The sequence below is a fragment of the Patiria miniata genome, unplaced genomic scaffold, assembly GCF_015706575.1.
Source record: "Patiria miniata isolate m_02_andy unplaced genomic scaffold, ASM1570657v1 HiC_scaffold_14, whole genome shotgun sequence".
Taxonomy (NCBI): domain Eukaryota; kingdom Metazoa; phylum Echinodermata; class Asteroidea; order Valvatida; family Asterinidae; genus Patiria; species Patiria miniata.
In genome coordinates this window covers 12,110,616-12,125,370 of record NW_024037052.1, presented here as the reverse complement: position 1 = coordinate 12,125,370, position 14,755 = coordinate 12,110,616, and the positions used below count along the sequence as shown (strand labels likewise).

Below are 14,755 nucleotides of genomic sequence, written 5' to 3'. Positions count from 1 at the left end.
TTCTGATCAATTCTAAACATTACTCCCAACTATTTTACAGGAATTCCTGGATGACGGTACTGGCCGTGTCGCAGGCATCCGCACCGTCAAGGTGGAATGGAAGCGCGAACCCTCGGGCCGGTACACCATGGAGAAGGTCCGAGGCACTGAGAGGACCTTCAAGGCAGACTTGGTCTTCCTTGCCATGGGATTCCTAGGGCCTGAGGATAGTATCATCAACCAGCTAGCGTTGGACCAGGACCCCAGGGCAAATATTGAGACTGTGACCGGGAAATACAGGACCAGCGTGTCAAGAGTTTACACTGCCGGGGGTAAGATTTTTGTTTTCCTTGAAAAACAAACAAACGGCTAAATATAAACAAGCAAACATTTTAGATAAGGAGCTAGAGGGTCTAACATTTAGATCTTGACCAGCTTCCAAATTTTGGAGTAGATGATTAAATATATACTTTCATCCTGATAGAATGAAAAGGTCGTATTTAAACGTCTACTTAATTTGGAGGCTGTGTCATTTTCCGAGTTCTCGTACACAGGACTTGCATACAATGACAAAAATTCCACAAGAAAAAAGCATTCCTGCTTTGTACACAACCTCTTTAGGATTGCAGCCCATTCAAAAAATTATTCAAAACAATAGGGAAATGGCTGTTTCTGAATTTATTTTGGTCTAATAATTGTTTACTTTAATAATTGTTTACTTTGCCCTGGAAGGTAAATACCCGTACTTTTCTTTGAGTAAATGAACTTACTTGGAAAGTATGGTGTGAAAGACCATTTTGCATCAATAATAGGGACCATTTGAGTGCGGAAGAGAGTCGTATAGGATCTGAAAAAAGTTGTGTGTGTCTGGTTATTGGAAATTTCCTTTCAATTCCTGTTTTTTGGGGTTGTTTATTAGCTCTTGCCATTTAAAATCAATAGGAAAAACAAGTTATGTGTTGCTTTTTGTTGTCAGATTGTCATCGTGGTCAATCGCTGGTCGTCCACGCCATCAACGAGGGACGGCAGGCGGCTCGGGAGATTGACCTCCACCTGATGGGTCACACGTCCCTCGCTGGGCCAGGAGGTGTGGTCTTCACCCCCGGTGTCAAAGTGGACAAGGCCAAGATGGAGGGAGTCAGGAACCAGCCAATGGTCCAATGTGTGGCTTGAAGGATGAGTGAAAGATACGTGGGGGTGATTACAGCTCTGCCAACATACTTGTATAAGGCCCAAAAAAAAAACAATCGGTCTCTGGTCAGACCGAAGTTCCGGAATTGATGTGGCGATGCGGTTTTTTTGGTGGTTTTTTTTTTTTTCAAGCTTGAATTGTACAGAAAAGGTGGGTACTATTTTGCTTTTTTTGTGCCCTCGATACATTGGTGTTCTCCATAATTTGCCTTGGTGCCCTTTATCATTTGCCTTGGTGCAATTTCCCCATTCCTTGGTGCTCCTTGGTACAAAAATTTGAGGAGGTGCGGCAATAGAGGGCGCGCGGCAATAGAGGGCGCTGTTGTAGCTTCCGTGTTAATTTGAAGGGAAAAAAAGGTTGACGCGCATGGTTAAAATCAACGCGCGCGCTGACCAGAGACCGGAGTATTTTTTTTTTTGGCCTAATCTTAAAACTTGAGTGCTGGTAATTCCATGTACATGTTTTCCCTTGTGGTGCTTTCACCTTAATTGCGGTGAAGTAATTTCAATGAATGTGTATAATGTATTATACAAGTGAGTTAATAATTGTGTATTCAATACTTGTAATATATCATGTCTCAAGCAGTTATCAATCTGTCGTAGTTGTCATAAGAGAGTTGAAATGACATTATGGCATTCGTTTCTTTGCTGTGAAGCTTGCATAGGGTCTGATTGTATGAAGTTAAGAGAGTTGAGATGACATTATGCCATTTGTTTCTGTGCTGTGAAGCTTGCACAGGATCTGATTGTATGAAGTTAAAGCTCACATGACCGTCCAGTTTCCCCAGTGCAGTAGGGCAAGTATTTGGTTTATAGCAACTACGTCGTGCGTAATAAACTAGACGGTAGGATTTATTTTCAAGTAACTGCGAATTTTTTGTCAAATGGCAAAATTGTCACTACCTGTGCCGTGTACGGTCGTCATAATCGTGCTGACCCAGTATTGGGTGTTGGCTCCGTAATTTTCTCACAGTTTTTGCCAATCATCACAGCTTTGAAGGCTTGTGCCTACTGCCTACTGCACGTGGTAGGCCGGATATAGGCCAGGCCATGTGGATCAGTGAGATAAACCAGAGCTTGACTAAAACTTCTGAAAAATACTTCTGTAGCAATAAGTATATTTTTAAATAAAATTATGGATAAAACAGTAAAGATTAAGTTGTATTGTAAAGGATTCATCATATATTTTTTTCTTCCACTTGAAATGTTGACGTCTTTACTTTAGAAGTAGAATTTTTTGTTTCCCCAAGTACTGCAAATTGTCGGCAGACAGTGTTACACATGATGGTGTGGGGGGGGGGGGGGGAGGGGTCAGACACAAAAAGAGGCGTCAGATCCTCGGGTAGATCAGGAGATCAAAATTGCAAGATTTAAAAGTTGTTGTAATGTCTCGCTAGAATGTACACGTACCTTTCCTATACCATCTTTGTGCACTTGTTTACGTCATTTTGTGTTGTACTTGGACCGCATGCTATGTCAATGCAATTTTGAGATTAATGTTTGTTTTCTTAGTTTATAAGCTTCTTGAACTGTTCCTTCCGATATACAAACCATGAATATCAATTGGTTTTACAGTGTTTGTATCTTGGGCAGTATGCGTAAACTGGAAAGGGTTTGGCTGGATAAGGCAAGCGTATTTTCCTCATGTACACCCAAACGCCTTGTAAATGCTTAATTTGCAAAAGTAATTAAGACTACATTTTGAATGTTTTCCATCTTTGAATAATTGTTTTCATGTTTTTTTCCCATTATGGCAGTTTTAGGTAAAGCTGTATAAGTGTTTCTAGATTTTACTTTTTAGCTATCCCACTCGTTAGCTATCCTTTGAATAAATTGTTTTGGTGATAGAATTTTCCATCATTCTTTGACAAGGCCTACACACTGCTATTTTTGTATCGCATCCCTTGACATAAATAATAATAACTTGGTAATATTTGGTGCTGCTCGGTGTATGAAATTGTGCTATCCAAATGTACATGCAATAAAAACAATGTGAAAAATTTAGAATGTATGGTAAGAAATGGCTGAAGCAGGAAAAGGTATTATATTCTGTGTCGGTTGATATTTCAAATATATTTGTACATGTCTGTAACATTTCATGCAACTTTACTATTTTTAAAGGTACTAGAATGTGGTTCGCAATAACATTTAGTATTCATGTTCCCTGGATTTAGGGTGTTAATTGTTTTTTCCCAAACTAGGCCATAAAGATATGAAAAATTGTTAGAGGAGGGAATTATTAATTAGGTGAAATTAAAACAATGCACTATGGCATTGAAGCAAGTAACGTGGCTTGTCATGTCTAGAAAATTGCATTTTTAGCAAATTTATCAACTAAGATTGTAAATGCAATTCTTTAAAGGTAAAAATGTATATTATAATTAGTCGTTATCAACATGACTTCCAATATTGGTATTTCCAAAATAAGTATGTACTGATAAAGTTACTTCTTCTATCTTTTGGTTTTTTATTTTTTGTTTATTTTAAAGCTATATAAATGAACTTCTATCAGTATTCAAATACCAATAATTTTGAACATTTGGGCAAAATTCATCAATTTATTGGAGAAATGTTTGTAACCCATTTTCTCTCCATATTTTTGAAGGAATTCTCTATCATCTGTCCATAAATCAAGTTGGAGTTTGTTCTATGGTACACTGTACTTTTGGCAGCATTCCTGCTCATTTCAAGCAATTTAATTTTTTTGGCCAAAAACGCAAGGGTTAACCCCTTGCAATTTTTTTCAATTTTGTTAAAAATTGAGTGGAAAAAAATGTTATTTGTTTTTCAATAAATCCCTTGTATTTGTCTAAATCTCTCAAATAATCACTTCAGGAGTATTCAAACATGTTGTTCACGCATTCTAAAGCGTTTCTGAGTTGTTTCCGGGAAAGTTAATTTTTGACCAAAATTGGATAAAAATGTAAGGGGTACCCCTTGCTTTTTTTTCCAATTTTGGCCAAAAAATGAAATTGCTTGAAATTTGCATGGAAGATGCCTAAGGGCCATTAGAAAAACAGTTTGAAAGTGTCCCTTGCAAAACATGCCATTCAAGGGGAATATTGCTTTTACAACTTTGATTAAATTGAGTGTAAAATGACGTTATTTGTTTTTCAATAAATCCCTTGTATTTACCTAAATCTCTCAAATAATCACTTCAGGAGTATTCAAACATGTTGTTCACGCATCCTAAAGCGTTTCTGAGTTGTTTCCGGGAAAGTTAATTTTTGACCAAAATTGGATAAAAATGTAAGGGGTACCCCTTGCTTTTTTTTCAATTTTAGCCAAAAAATGAAATTGCTTGAAAATTGCATGGAAGATGCCTAAGGGCCATTAGAACACATTTTGAAAGTAGCCCTTGCAAAACGTGCCATTCAAGGGGAATATTGGTTTTACAACATTGATTAAATTGAGTGTAAAATGTTATTTGTTTTTCAATAAATCCCTTGTATTTGCCTAAATCTCTCAAATAATCACTTCAGGAGTATTAAAACATGTTGTTCACGCATCTTGAAGTGTTTCTGAGTTGTTTCCGGGAAAGTCAATTTTTTACCCAAAATTGGATAAAAATGTAAGGGGTACCCCTTGCTTTTTTTTTAAATTTTGGCCAAAAAATGAAATTGCTTGAAAATTGCATGGAAGATGCCTAAGGGCCATTAGAACACATTGCAAAAAAATTTTAATGCAAAATGTGCTGTTCAAGGAAAATATGGCGTGCACAACATTGGTAAAATAGAGTAAAAAATGTCATTTGTTTTTCAATAAATCCCTTGTATTTGTGTAAATCTCTCAAATAATCACTTCAGGAGTATTCAAACATGTTGTTCACGCATCCTAAAGCGTTTCTGAGTTGTTTCCAGGAAAGTTAATTTTTGACCAAAATTGGATAAAAATGTGAGGGGTACCCCTTGCTTTTTTTTCAATTTTGGCCAAAAAATGAAATTGCTTGAAAATTGCATGGAAGATGCCTAAGGGCCATTAGAACACATTGCAAAAAAATTTTAATGCAAAATGTGCTGTTCAAGGAAAATATGGCGTGAACAACATTGGTAAAATAGAGTAAAAAATGTCATTTGTTTTTCAATAAATCCCTTGTATTTGTCTAAATCTCTCAAATAATCACTTCAGGAGTATTAAAACATGTTGTTCACGCATCTTGAAGTGTTTCTGAGTTGTTTCCGGGAAAGTCAATTTTGGACCAAAATTGGATAAAAATGTAAGGGGTACCCCTTGCTTTTTTTTTCAATTTTAGCCAAAAAATGAAATTGCTTGAAAATTGCATGGAAGATGCCTAAGGGCCATTAGAACACATTTTGAAAGTATCCCTTGCAAAACGTGCCATTCAAGGGGAATATTGCTTTTACAACATTGATTAAATTGAGTGTAAAATGTTATTTGTTTTTCAATAAATCCCTTGTATTTGCCTAAATCTCTCAAATGATCACTTCAGGAGTATTAAAACAAGTTGTTCGTGCATCATAAAGTGTTTCTGAGTTGTAAAGTGTTTCTGAGCAAAGGCTATAGCGCAGTAAGCGCTACGCTTGACCGATTTCGACCATTTAAGATACCTAGAGATATTGATCACCCCTAGCGGTATACGGAAACGCTCGTACCTCTAGGGGCGACCGTTATTGATCGCCCCTAGAGGTACACACAAACGCTCGTACCTCTGGGGGCGACCGTTCTTGGTCGCCTCTAGCGGTATACACAAACGCTCGTACCGCTAGGGGCGACGGTTATTAATCGCCCCTAGCGGTATACAGAAACGCGCGTACCGCTGGGGGCGACCATTATTGTCGCCCCTAGCGGTACTCACAAACGCTCGTACCTCTGGGGGCGACCGATAGTGATCGCCCCTAGCGGTATACACAAACACTCGTACCGCTAGGGGCGACGGTTATTGATCGCCCCTAGCGGTATACACAAACGCTCGTACCGCTAGGGGCGACGGTTATTAATCGCCCCTAGCGGTATACAGAAACGCGGGTACCACTAGGGGCGACCATTATTGTCGTCCCTAGCGGTTTATATTAACGCTTGTACGGCTGCGGGCGACCATTATTGTCGCCCCTAGCGGTATGTATTAACGCGCGTACCGCTGGGGGCGACCGTTATTGTCGCCCCTAGCGGTATACACAAACGCTCGTACCTCTGGGGGCGACTGTTCTTGATCGCCTCTAGCGGTATATAGAAACGCGCGTACCGCTAGGGGCGACCGTAATTCCCAGGGCGTCAACCTCCTCCCCAGGGCTTCAACCTTGTCCGCAGGGCATCAACCTTGTTCCCAGGGCTTCTTATCTTGTTCCCAAAGTTCTGTTTACGTTGTAAAAGGGTAGTTGAAAAATGCTTCCATTACCGATATTTTAATATAAATTACAAGACAAATCTATGTTTCCCCGCCCTTAAAAATAAAAAAAAGAGAAAGAAACTGACAAAGTCACAATAACTGACAAAAATGAGGCACATTCAGCTTAAGTTTACATGAATTGATATCAGGTTAACACATTCAATGAATTATTTAATACTAAACACTATTTACAAATACAGCACTATTAAACATTTTGGACAACGGACACTGACAGACAAAATAATCAAAGCTGATATTTAATCACCTTTGATAAAATTGCTGAAAAATATTGTCGCCATATTTTAATAAAAAATAATGTAAGGTTAACCCCTTGCAATTTTTTTTCAATTTTGGCTCAAAAATTAAATTGCTTGAAAATTGCAAGGATGATGTCTGAGGGCCCTTACAACACATTCCCATAATTCCTCTTGCCAAATTGCCTTAAAAAGAAAGTATGGAGTGCATGTACACACAATTTTGTAACATTTGATTGAAATTATTAATTTTTTCCCCAATAAATCCTTTATATTCGCTCAAATTTCTGAAATAATCACTTAAGGAGTATAAAAATATGCTAATTATGAACCCTTAATTGTTTCTGATGCACCTTTTAGTGTTTCCGAGTTGTTTCCAGGAAAGTCAAATTTTGACCAAAATTTGATAAAAATGTAAGGGGTACCCCTTGCAACTTTTTCAATTTTGGCCCAAAAAATGAAATTGCTTGAAAATTGCATGGAAGATGCCCGAGGGCCCTTAGAACACATTCCCATAATTACTCTTGCCAGGTGTGCCGTTCAAAGGTAAAATGACGTGCATAAAATTAGTCAAACTGAGCGGAAAATGTGATTTTTTTTCCTCAATAAATCCCTTATTGTCTAAATCTCTCAAACAATCGGTTTTGAAGTATTAAAATATGCTAATCATGCACCATAAAGTGCTTCCGAGTTGTTTCCAGAATAGTCAAAGTTTGACCAAAATTTGATAAACATGTAAGGTTAACCCCTTGTATTTATTTTCAATTTTGGTTCAAAAATTTAATTGCTTGAAAATTGCAAGGAGGATGTCTGAGGGCCCTTGCGACACATTCCCACAAGGGCGGATCCAGGGGGGGCCAAAGGGGGCCATGGCCCCCCCCCCCAAAAACGAAACAAATTTTTTTTTTTTTTTATGTGACATCGCAATAAAGGCAGGCAATGAGTACACCACCATCTTTTCCTCAAAAAAACATTGGTTAAAGTGGTCAGAAATTGCCTCAGATCGCACCACAGAGCATCTAGAATCCAAAAATTTTTCGGGGCCCTTAAGCGGGCCCCGAACCCCACGCCGTAATTTTTTTGACCCACTTTTTTTGGGGCACCAAAAATTTTTTTGGCCCCCCCCCCCAAAATTGTGTTCTGGATCCGCCCTTGCATTCCCATTCATTTTTTTCCCAATAAATCCTTTATATTTGCTCAAATTTCTGAAATAATCACTTAAGGAGTATAAAAATATGCTAATTATGAACCCTTAATTGTTTCTGAGCTGTTTCCAGGAAAGTGAAAATTTGCTAAAAATGTAAGGACAACTTTTTCAATTCATTTGGCTAAAAAAATGAAATTGCTTGAAAATTGCATGAAAAAAGCCTGAGAACACATTCCCAGAATTTCTCTTGCCATATGTGCTGTTCAAAGGTAAAATGGCGTGCATAAAATTGGTCAAACTGAGCGGAAAATGTTATTCCACATAAATTTACTTCAGAGTTCTCTTGCAAGATAAAGAGATCTGTTCAGTGATTTTGTTGCAAGGTATTATCACGTAATTAATTTTGCAAGATGTGGTGCAAGATTTCACCTCAGAAAGATTCCCATATCTGGCCGTCACAACTTTTTCCCTTCAGTGACCTGCCAGCCATCCAAAAGTGATAATATGTCCTAAAAAGTCAAACACTGAAGTATTTACTGAGAAAACAGACATTTTCAGTCCAGTCTCATAGGGTATGTGCACAGGGTGACAAGTGATGGCCAGATATGGGAATCTTCCTTCACCTCCAGGGTGAGTGCCCATCTACGTGGTTAGGGTTTTCCAACTAGACAATCCTTGATATGTCATCATCGGCATCCTCAATCTCATGTGTGTGCTCCACCATTAGCACCCTAGCTATTACCTTTAAACAAAGAAAGTTATTTCAATAGGAATATTCCAGCAAGCCTGCCTACTTCTGGCCTTTTGACAGTTTTAACCCTTACTGCCCTGAATCCTTCAAAATCCTCTTTGCCAAAGTGGAGGAATTTGGAGGATTGAGGTTACAAGGCAAAAGTGTGTTACTGATTTCGTAGGATGCACTTGTCAAGGTCTTGAGCCGGACCGTGTGTTGTTTTTGCTCAGCCATGCAGGATGTCACTGGCCAAGCCTCGACATATCGACAGTCGCTGCCACAGGATTTTGCAGGATTCAGGCAGTGGTTACCCCTCCATGGACCATATTCAGGAAATAATGGAGGAATTTGCAGGATGGAGGCTATACTATCCATGAGGCCAATTGGAGGGTTTTGCAGGATTGAGGCTACATCCCAGCAGATGTCAGCACCATAAAATAGAAACTTGCATCATTGCATTTGCAAGTTTCCTGAAACTATAATTCCATAATGAGGAAACGTTTTTACCTTCTTGAGCAATAGCCTTTTTTTAGGGATGAAAATTCAGTTTTGGTTGATCAGCCTGTTTAAATTGGTGACAGGGGCATCGCATAACCAATATTTGAATTTAGGGCGGTGGAGAGGGGGGGGGGGGAAATTGCTGACAGACTCTCCATGGAATTCAGGCAGCCACTTTTAATGTTTTCAACTTGCAGGGGTGCTTTTTGATTTACGGGGGCCAAGTGTCCGGAGAAAAAAACATGTCTACATTTCGGCGCGGATGTGTGGTTGCTCCCCCCCCCCCCCCCCCCCCCCGACATCAAAAGCTGGATACGCTACTGTTGCTTGGATATAAAAAATGCAATGTAAATGCTTCTGACTCACTCTGTACTTGGGTCTTGAGTTCCTGGGTCTTGAGTTCCTGGGTCTTGGGTGTTCACTGGCTCAATTTGAACGCTCAACAGCTACCATAGTGAACACGTACATCTCGCTGGCCACTTGCTTGCACCTCTTGCTTGTGTCTTGTTTCATATCTGTTCAAAAATAAAAGACAAACATAGATGAGTTTGAGGGCAATATTAAATACAGTTTGGGATTGCTCTACACAAAATTCATGTGAGCCACATTTGTCTTGAATAGAACCGCCTGAGAACACACATACTGAAATTTGTATCCTTGTGGAGACATTTCTTTGTTCTCGAGTTTTCGAGTTTGAAAGTACAGTTTCAAAATGCTCTTATTTTAACTAGAATTAATTTCCTTGGCTGAAATTCGGACTTAATATCCCTTTTTTAAAACTCTACCATTTGCGATGGATCAACATACCTTGAAAATTCCTAGTTTTTGAGTAAAATCCATATCTATTTCGTGAAAACCTTGTGAAAACGTATTCATCTATAGAAATTGCCCTGTGGAGATGTATATAATATTTTGTTCCCTATTGTGTGCATGTCTCCAGAGGGCACAGTGTATCATATCAGTTTGGACTGGACGAGAATTGGACTAGGATGGGGCACACACCAAATATGGTCTGGGAAGCCTGGGATCCAAGGCTGGAGCCTAGCCATGTTTTCATTGATTTCCCGCATCCCAGCCAAGTTTCAATAATTGTTGTTGGTATTAACCATCGTATCACACACACAGCAGCGTAGCCAGGGTTGTCATCCTAGGGGGGCGAGTGGGGGGCTTGATGTTATAGTGGAGGGGCGCCCAATTAAAATCCATGCTCAAAGGTAGACAGGGTTCTGTCATCGGACACCCGGCCTCCATGAAATCAAATAATGGGGGGGGGGGGGGGGGGGGAGAGAGGAGGGGGAGGGGGGACTTTGGAGGGGGAGGGGGGCTTGACACCATCTTTCAATGAGGGCGCTGTTCAAAACGGAATTCATCGTCAGACAATGGTATCGCTACACGTGCTCCGCGGAACATTAAAATATACAACGAATCGCAAAAAAGCAGGGTTTTGTGCTAAAAATAAATTTAAAATGTTTAAACAGGCACTTCATGTTGAACCCGCTTATCTTGGTCTCATGATTTTTTTAAGACTGCCAAATTTCCGTGGGGGGGGGAGGTGATGATTATTTATGGGGGGCATGTTTTATGGGGGGTGTGCCCCCTTCCCCCCCCCCCCCCCCCGATTCAATTCACTGGGGGGAGGCAACGACACGCCCCCCCCAACCTCCTCTAGCTACGCTTCTGCATAAATGGGGCTAGAGAATGGCACTGTGTGACAGGAGCTTAAAATATGGTGCTGAAGGGCAAAGTCAAACTTTAGTAAATTAAGATCACGAGTGATAATAAGGGAATAAATGTGTGTTCCGAAGGGTGTTCCGGAGTCTGGAAGGGTGATAATTACCCTCGGCTTCGCCTCTCAGTCCCCCCCCCCCCCCCCCCCCACTGAGATTTTGAGTTTCTAAAAAAATTATCATTGATCTACTTGACGCCCCCCCCCCCATGAAATGTTCCAGCCCCCCCAGCGCCCCCCCCCCCCCTGAAAAATTCCTGGCTACGCCACTGCCAATAGGAATACGTAAACTGCCTTAGGTATTTATGAATGGTGATTATAGCACCAGGTATCCGCCAAGCAAGACGCTCATGGCACATTCTACATTATTAATAAACAATTATATCATTTACTCACCTCCCCTATCCTCTTCAGGCCCAGTGGCCCATTAAGGCTGCTAGGCCTTTTCTCCAGCGGTCTTTGTCTCTGCTGGCTACGGGCTTGGCTTGGCTCCATAACTGCCACCCAAATTCCTTTCTCTCTTTCTCCACTGTGCAGAGCGAGTCAGAATGATCTGGACCCAAATTAAAAAAAAAACATTAAAAATATGTGGCAATTAGCAAAGCAAGTGCAAATCAGATATGTTCCAGTCTGGTACATGTGTGTATTTTGGGAAAGATTCCCATATCTGGCCATCACTAATTTTTCCGTCCAGTGACCTGCTTTCAGCCATCAGAAAGTGATAATTTGTCCTAAAAATTCAAATTTAGCTGGACAAATATTGAAGTATTTACTGAGAAAACACTAAGAAAATTTCAGACAGGTCTCATTGGGTTCGACAAATTTGGTGAAAGTTCATGTATATCTGTTGTACTATTTTGAAGAAATGGTAGTAAAGAACACACACACACAGAAACCCACTCTGACCACAGCTCCATGGTTAAAAAAAATCATGGAAATCGTGTACTGATGTGACTGCATTTCCAACAATGCTGTATTGACGCAATGATGTGGTATTAAGCTTTATGCAACAATTTTGAATAGCAACTTTCGAGATATGAATTTGAATGATGTTGAATACTATAAGGTCAGAGAACCAGATGGTTCTGTAATGATAGAAGTTGAAAATCACCTGGCTCGAGCTGGCCGCGATGTCGGCCCGATTTCCAGTCTGGAACTCACCCTCGAACTCGTAAAATCCAAAACACATGCACTAAAGGGAGGTCGATTTTCTATATTTTTCCCATTAACTTGTGCACAGTTTTAAAACGTTCCTTTAAAACAAAAATTCCCCCAGGAATAAACATCGACCTCCCTTTGGTGCATGCGGTTTGGATTTAATGAGTTTGAGGCTGAGTTTTTGAGGCCGAGTTCGAGGCTGGAAATTGGGCCGACATTGCGGCCAGCTTGAGCCAGGTTGAAAATCGCGTTACGGCTGCCGTCACGATAGCCACTGCGCTTTTTGCTCCACCCAGGGTGACCGTTTTAGCTGAAGTTCCGCCAAATTTGACAGATTTTTTTCAACAACAACAAAAAGAGTTTGAATGAAAATTCAGCAGGATGAGTTTTTTTAACAGATTTGTGTCAGAATTCTGTACATTTGGTGATCTGACAAAAAAATATGGCACATTTAAAAAAAATAGCTGATTAGTTTGGAAAAACTTCGATTTGAGGTTCCTTGACGTTTATTAGTACACAGTAAAGTACTTAGACCATTGCACGCCAGGAGACACTTGCACATTTGAAAAAAAAATCACATTGTTTTAAAGAAATTTTACGATTTTTGTTTTGTTTAAGGACATTTTACTCACATGTGCATGTGAGTGTCAGTGTTTTTAACGTATTTTGTGTAATAATAGGTGATTTAGCAGGTATTTGTTAAATCTAGCAGATTTTTGAAGCCCATTTAGCAATTTTGCCATTACCTTACGGTCACTCCGATTCCACCATACATGCGTAAATGCACACCCCATCTCGGACTCCCATTGGCATTCCGGAACTGCTGCCAACAATTCTCTTCAAGTTTATCCGAACTTCCAACGAAATATTTCCCACTGAAACTGACCAAAACTACCTTCAGTCAGGTCAGCAGATTTCATTCAATTATCACGCCGAGAAGGCAGGTTATCAATTTGTTAAAGACAACTGACTTGGGAGGAGTCATTGAGCTTTTTATGCCTGCGAGCGCGAAGAATGAAATGGCGGAACACACCACGTGTTGCTGTTCTGCGCATGTGCTGGGTGAACTACCATGAGGACGCCCTCTATAGTCATAAACCGACGCATGAATGCTTTTTAGTGCAGTTTTTTTGGCGCCAGCTACGTATTTTGCAAAGCGCGTGTGGGTGCCGCTATTTTTGTAAGTACAGTACATAGCTGTGCAACACACATAATGAACCAAATTTTGATATAAATGCACTGAAGACTAAAAAGTTTTGCCCAACAATCTTACGATTTTCCGGGCCGTCCCGATTTCAAAAATGTGACGTTAACCCCTCAGGATAGTTCGTCCATTCATAATTTGATTGCATGATGTAAACATGTTATTTTTTATGAATTATGTGTGCACATTGTTAAGCCTACGTTACACATTTCAGTTGTTGTTTTTGGCGTTCGGTTTCCTTCATTTACCAATCCTTGAAAAAAATAGCCTAAACTTGGATTTTAGGATCTACACATAGCTGAGCAACGTTGAAACTAATATTCATATTTATCATATCAGAGCGGACGGTCCTTGAAGTAAAAGCGTCAGGAATCCTTCAACTTTAATTTAATATGATTGCGTTTACTTGCTCTACGGAGTTATGGTTAATAATGAGAAAAAAATCAATGGTGATGAAAATTTAAATCCGCGACATGCATGTCCAGCTTAGGCATGCTAGGGAAAATTGGGGGACTTTCTTGTCAACACTCCAAGTTAAAATTGTTAATAGTGAACACTTTCATAAAAAATGTATCAAAATGAGGGTGAGCGTAACCGTGTGCGCGCCACGATTTCTTTCACCGACCATTCTCACATCGGCAGAATGTAGCAATTTTATCTAGAGACAAACTCACAAAAGCACCAGTGCAGCGTGAGTAATACTAATTGACGGAAATTTGTTTTGAATTATATCACGTCCAGTTTTGCAGCACTAGCCTATAAAAACTCGGTTACCAAGGCAACTATAAACCAGATCGATTTTAATTAAAATTTGAAGCTTGTGGCTGCGCTGGTGTTTAAATTGCTTGTGGGGTAAGGTTGGGCTATGATTTTATGAGACAACCGCGACAAACAGGTTTATTCCGAGCAATATGTTGACATCTTGCCCGTGATTATGTATCCACTTTTGGCCCTGTCTAAATTGATGAAGATAAAGATAAGATTGTGCAATATTCTCCATTCAGTAAAAGACATTGAAAATAGTAATACATGAATGGATTTATTGCATGTGGTAAACAAAATCCATATTGTGGGCTGGCAACGCAAAGCGGGCGTCATGGTAACCGAGAATGATGTTTATCTTCCAACATCGTTGGTTGAACCTCGTCATTCTGGAGCAGTGCGAAACGATTGGTCGGTATCGATCAAAAAGTTCGGTCGACAGAAAAGAAATCGATAAGACATCAAGCTATGAAAATGTCATGCATTTTGGTGAAATGTAGTCTTTGACATTTGCACAGCAAAGGTCTTGTCTATGATATGCGAACAGATTTGGCGATTAATAATAATATGCAAAACTTGAAAGACTGCGTTTGACCTCGAGATTCTGACAATTCAGCGGGCGCCTTGCATCAGGTCTTCCGTAACCCATTGTTGTATTACAAAAACATGTCAGCCAAATCGACCGATCATTTCTGATCGAAAGATGTCACAATTTCTAAAGTCGACTAGGATTGGCTGGCGTGACGCGTGCGGGGT

General features: G+C 40.0%; 1 protein-coding gene and 1 long non-coding RNA gene across 2 annotated transcripts in view; one reads left to right on the top strand and one right to left on the bottom strand.

The window, feature by feature from the left end:
* Nucleotides 1-1,224, top strand: part of LOC119722078 (putative glutamate synthase [NADPH]) — a 33,343-nt gene extending 32,119 nt beyond the window's left edge. The window contains exons 36-37 of the mRNA XM_038192093.1: nt 41-311; nt 956-1,224. Of these exons, the coding sequence (XP_038048021.1) occupies nt 41-311; nt 956-1,152 (468 nt within the window). The 3' untranslated portion in view covers nt 1,153-1,224. The remainder of the gene's footprint in view (nt 1-40; nt 312-955) is intronic.
* A 6,662-nt stretch (nt 1,225-7,886) lies between these two features.
* LOC119722076 lies at nt 7,887-13,083 on the bottom strand. Its single transcript, XR_005270406.1, has 4 exons — nt 12,780-13,083; nt 11,272-11,428; nt 9,516-9,664; nt 7,887-8,660 (listed from the first exon to the last, which is right to left on the bottom strand). It is a non-coding gene; the product is annotated as an uncharacterized LOC119722076 (long non-coding RNA).
* Nucleotides 13,084-14,755: the final 1,672 nt, after the last annotated feature.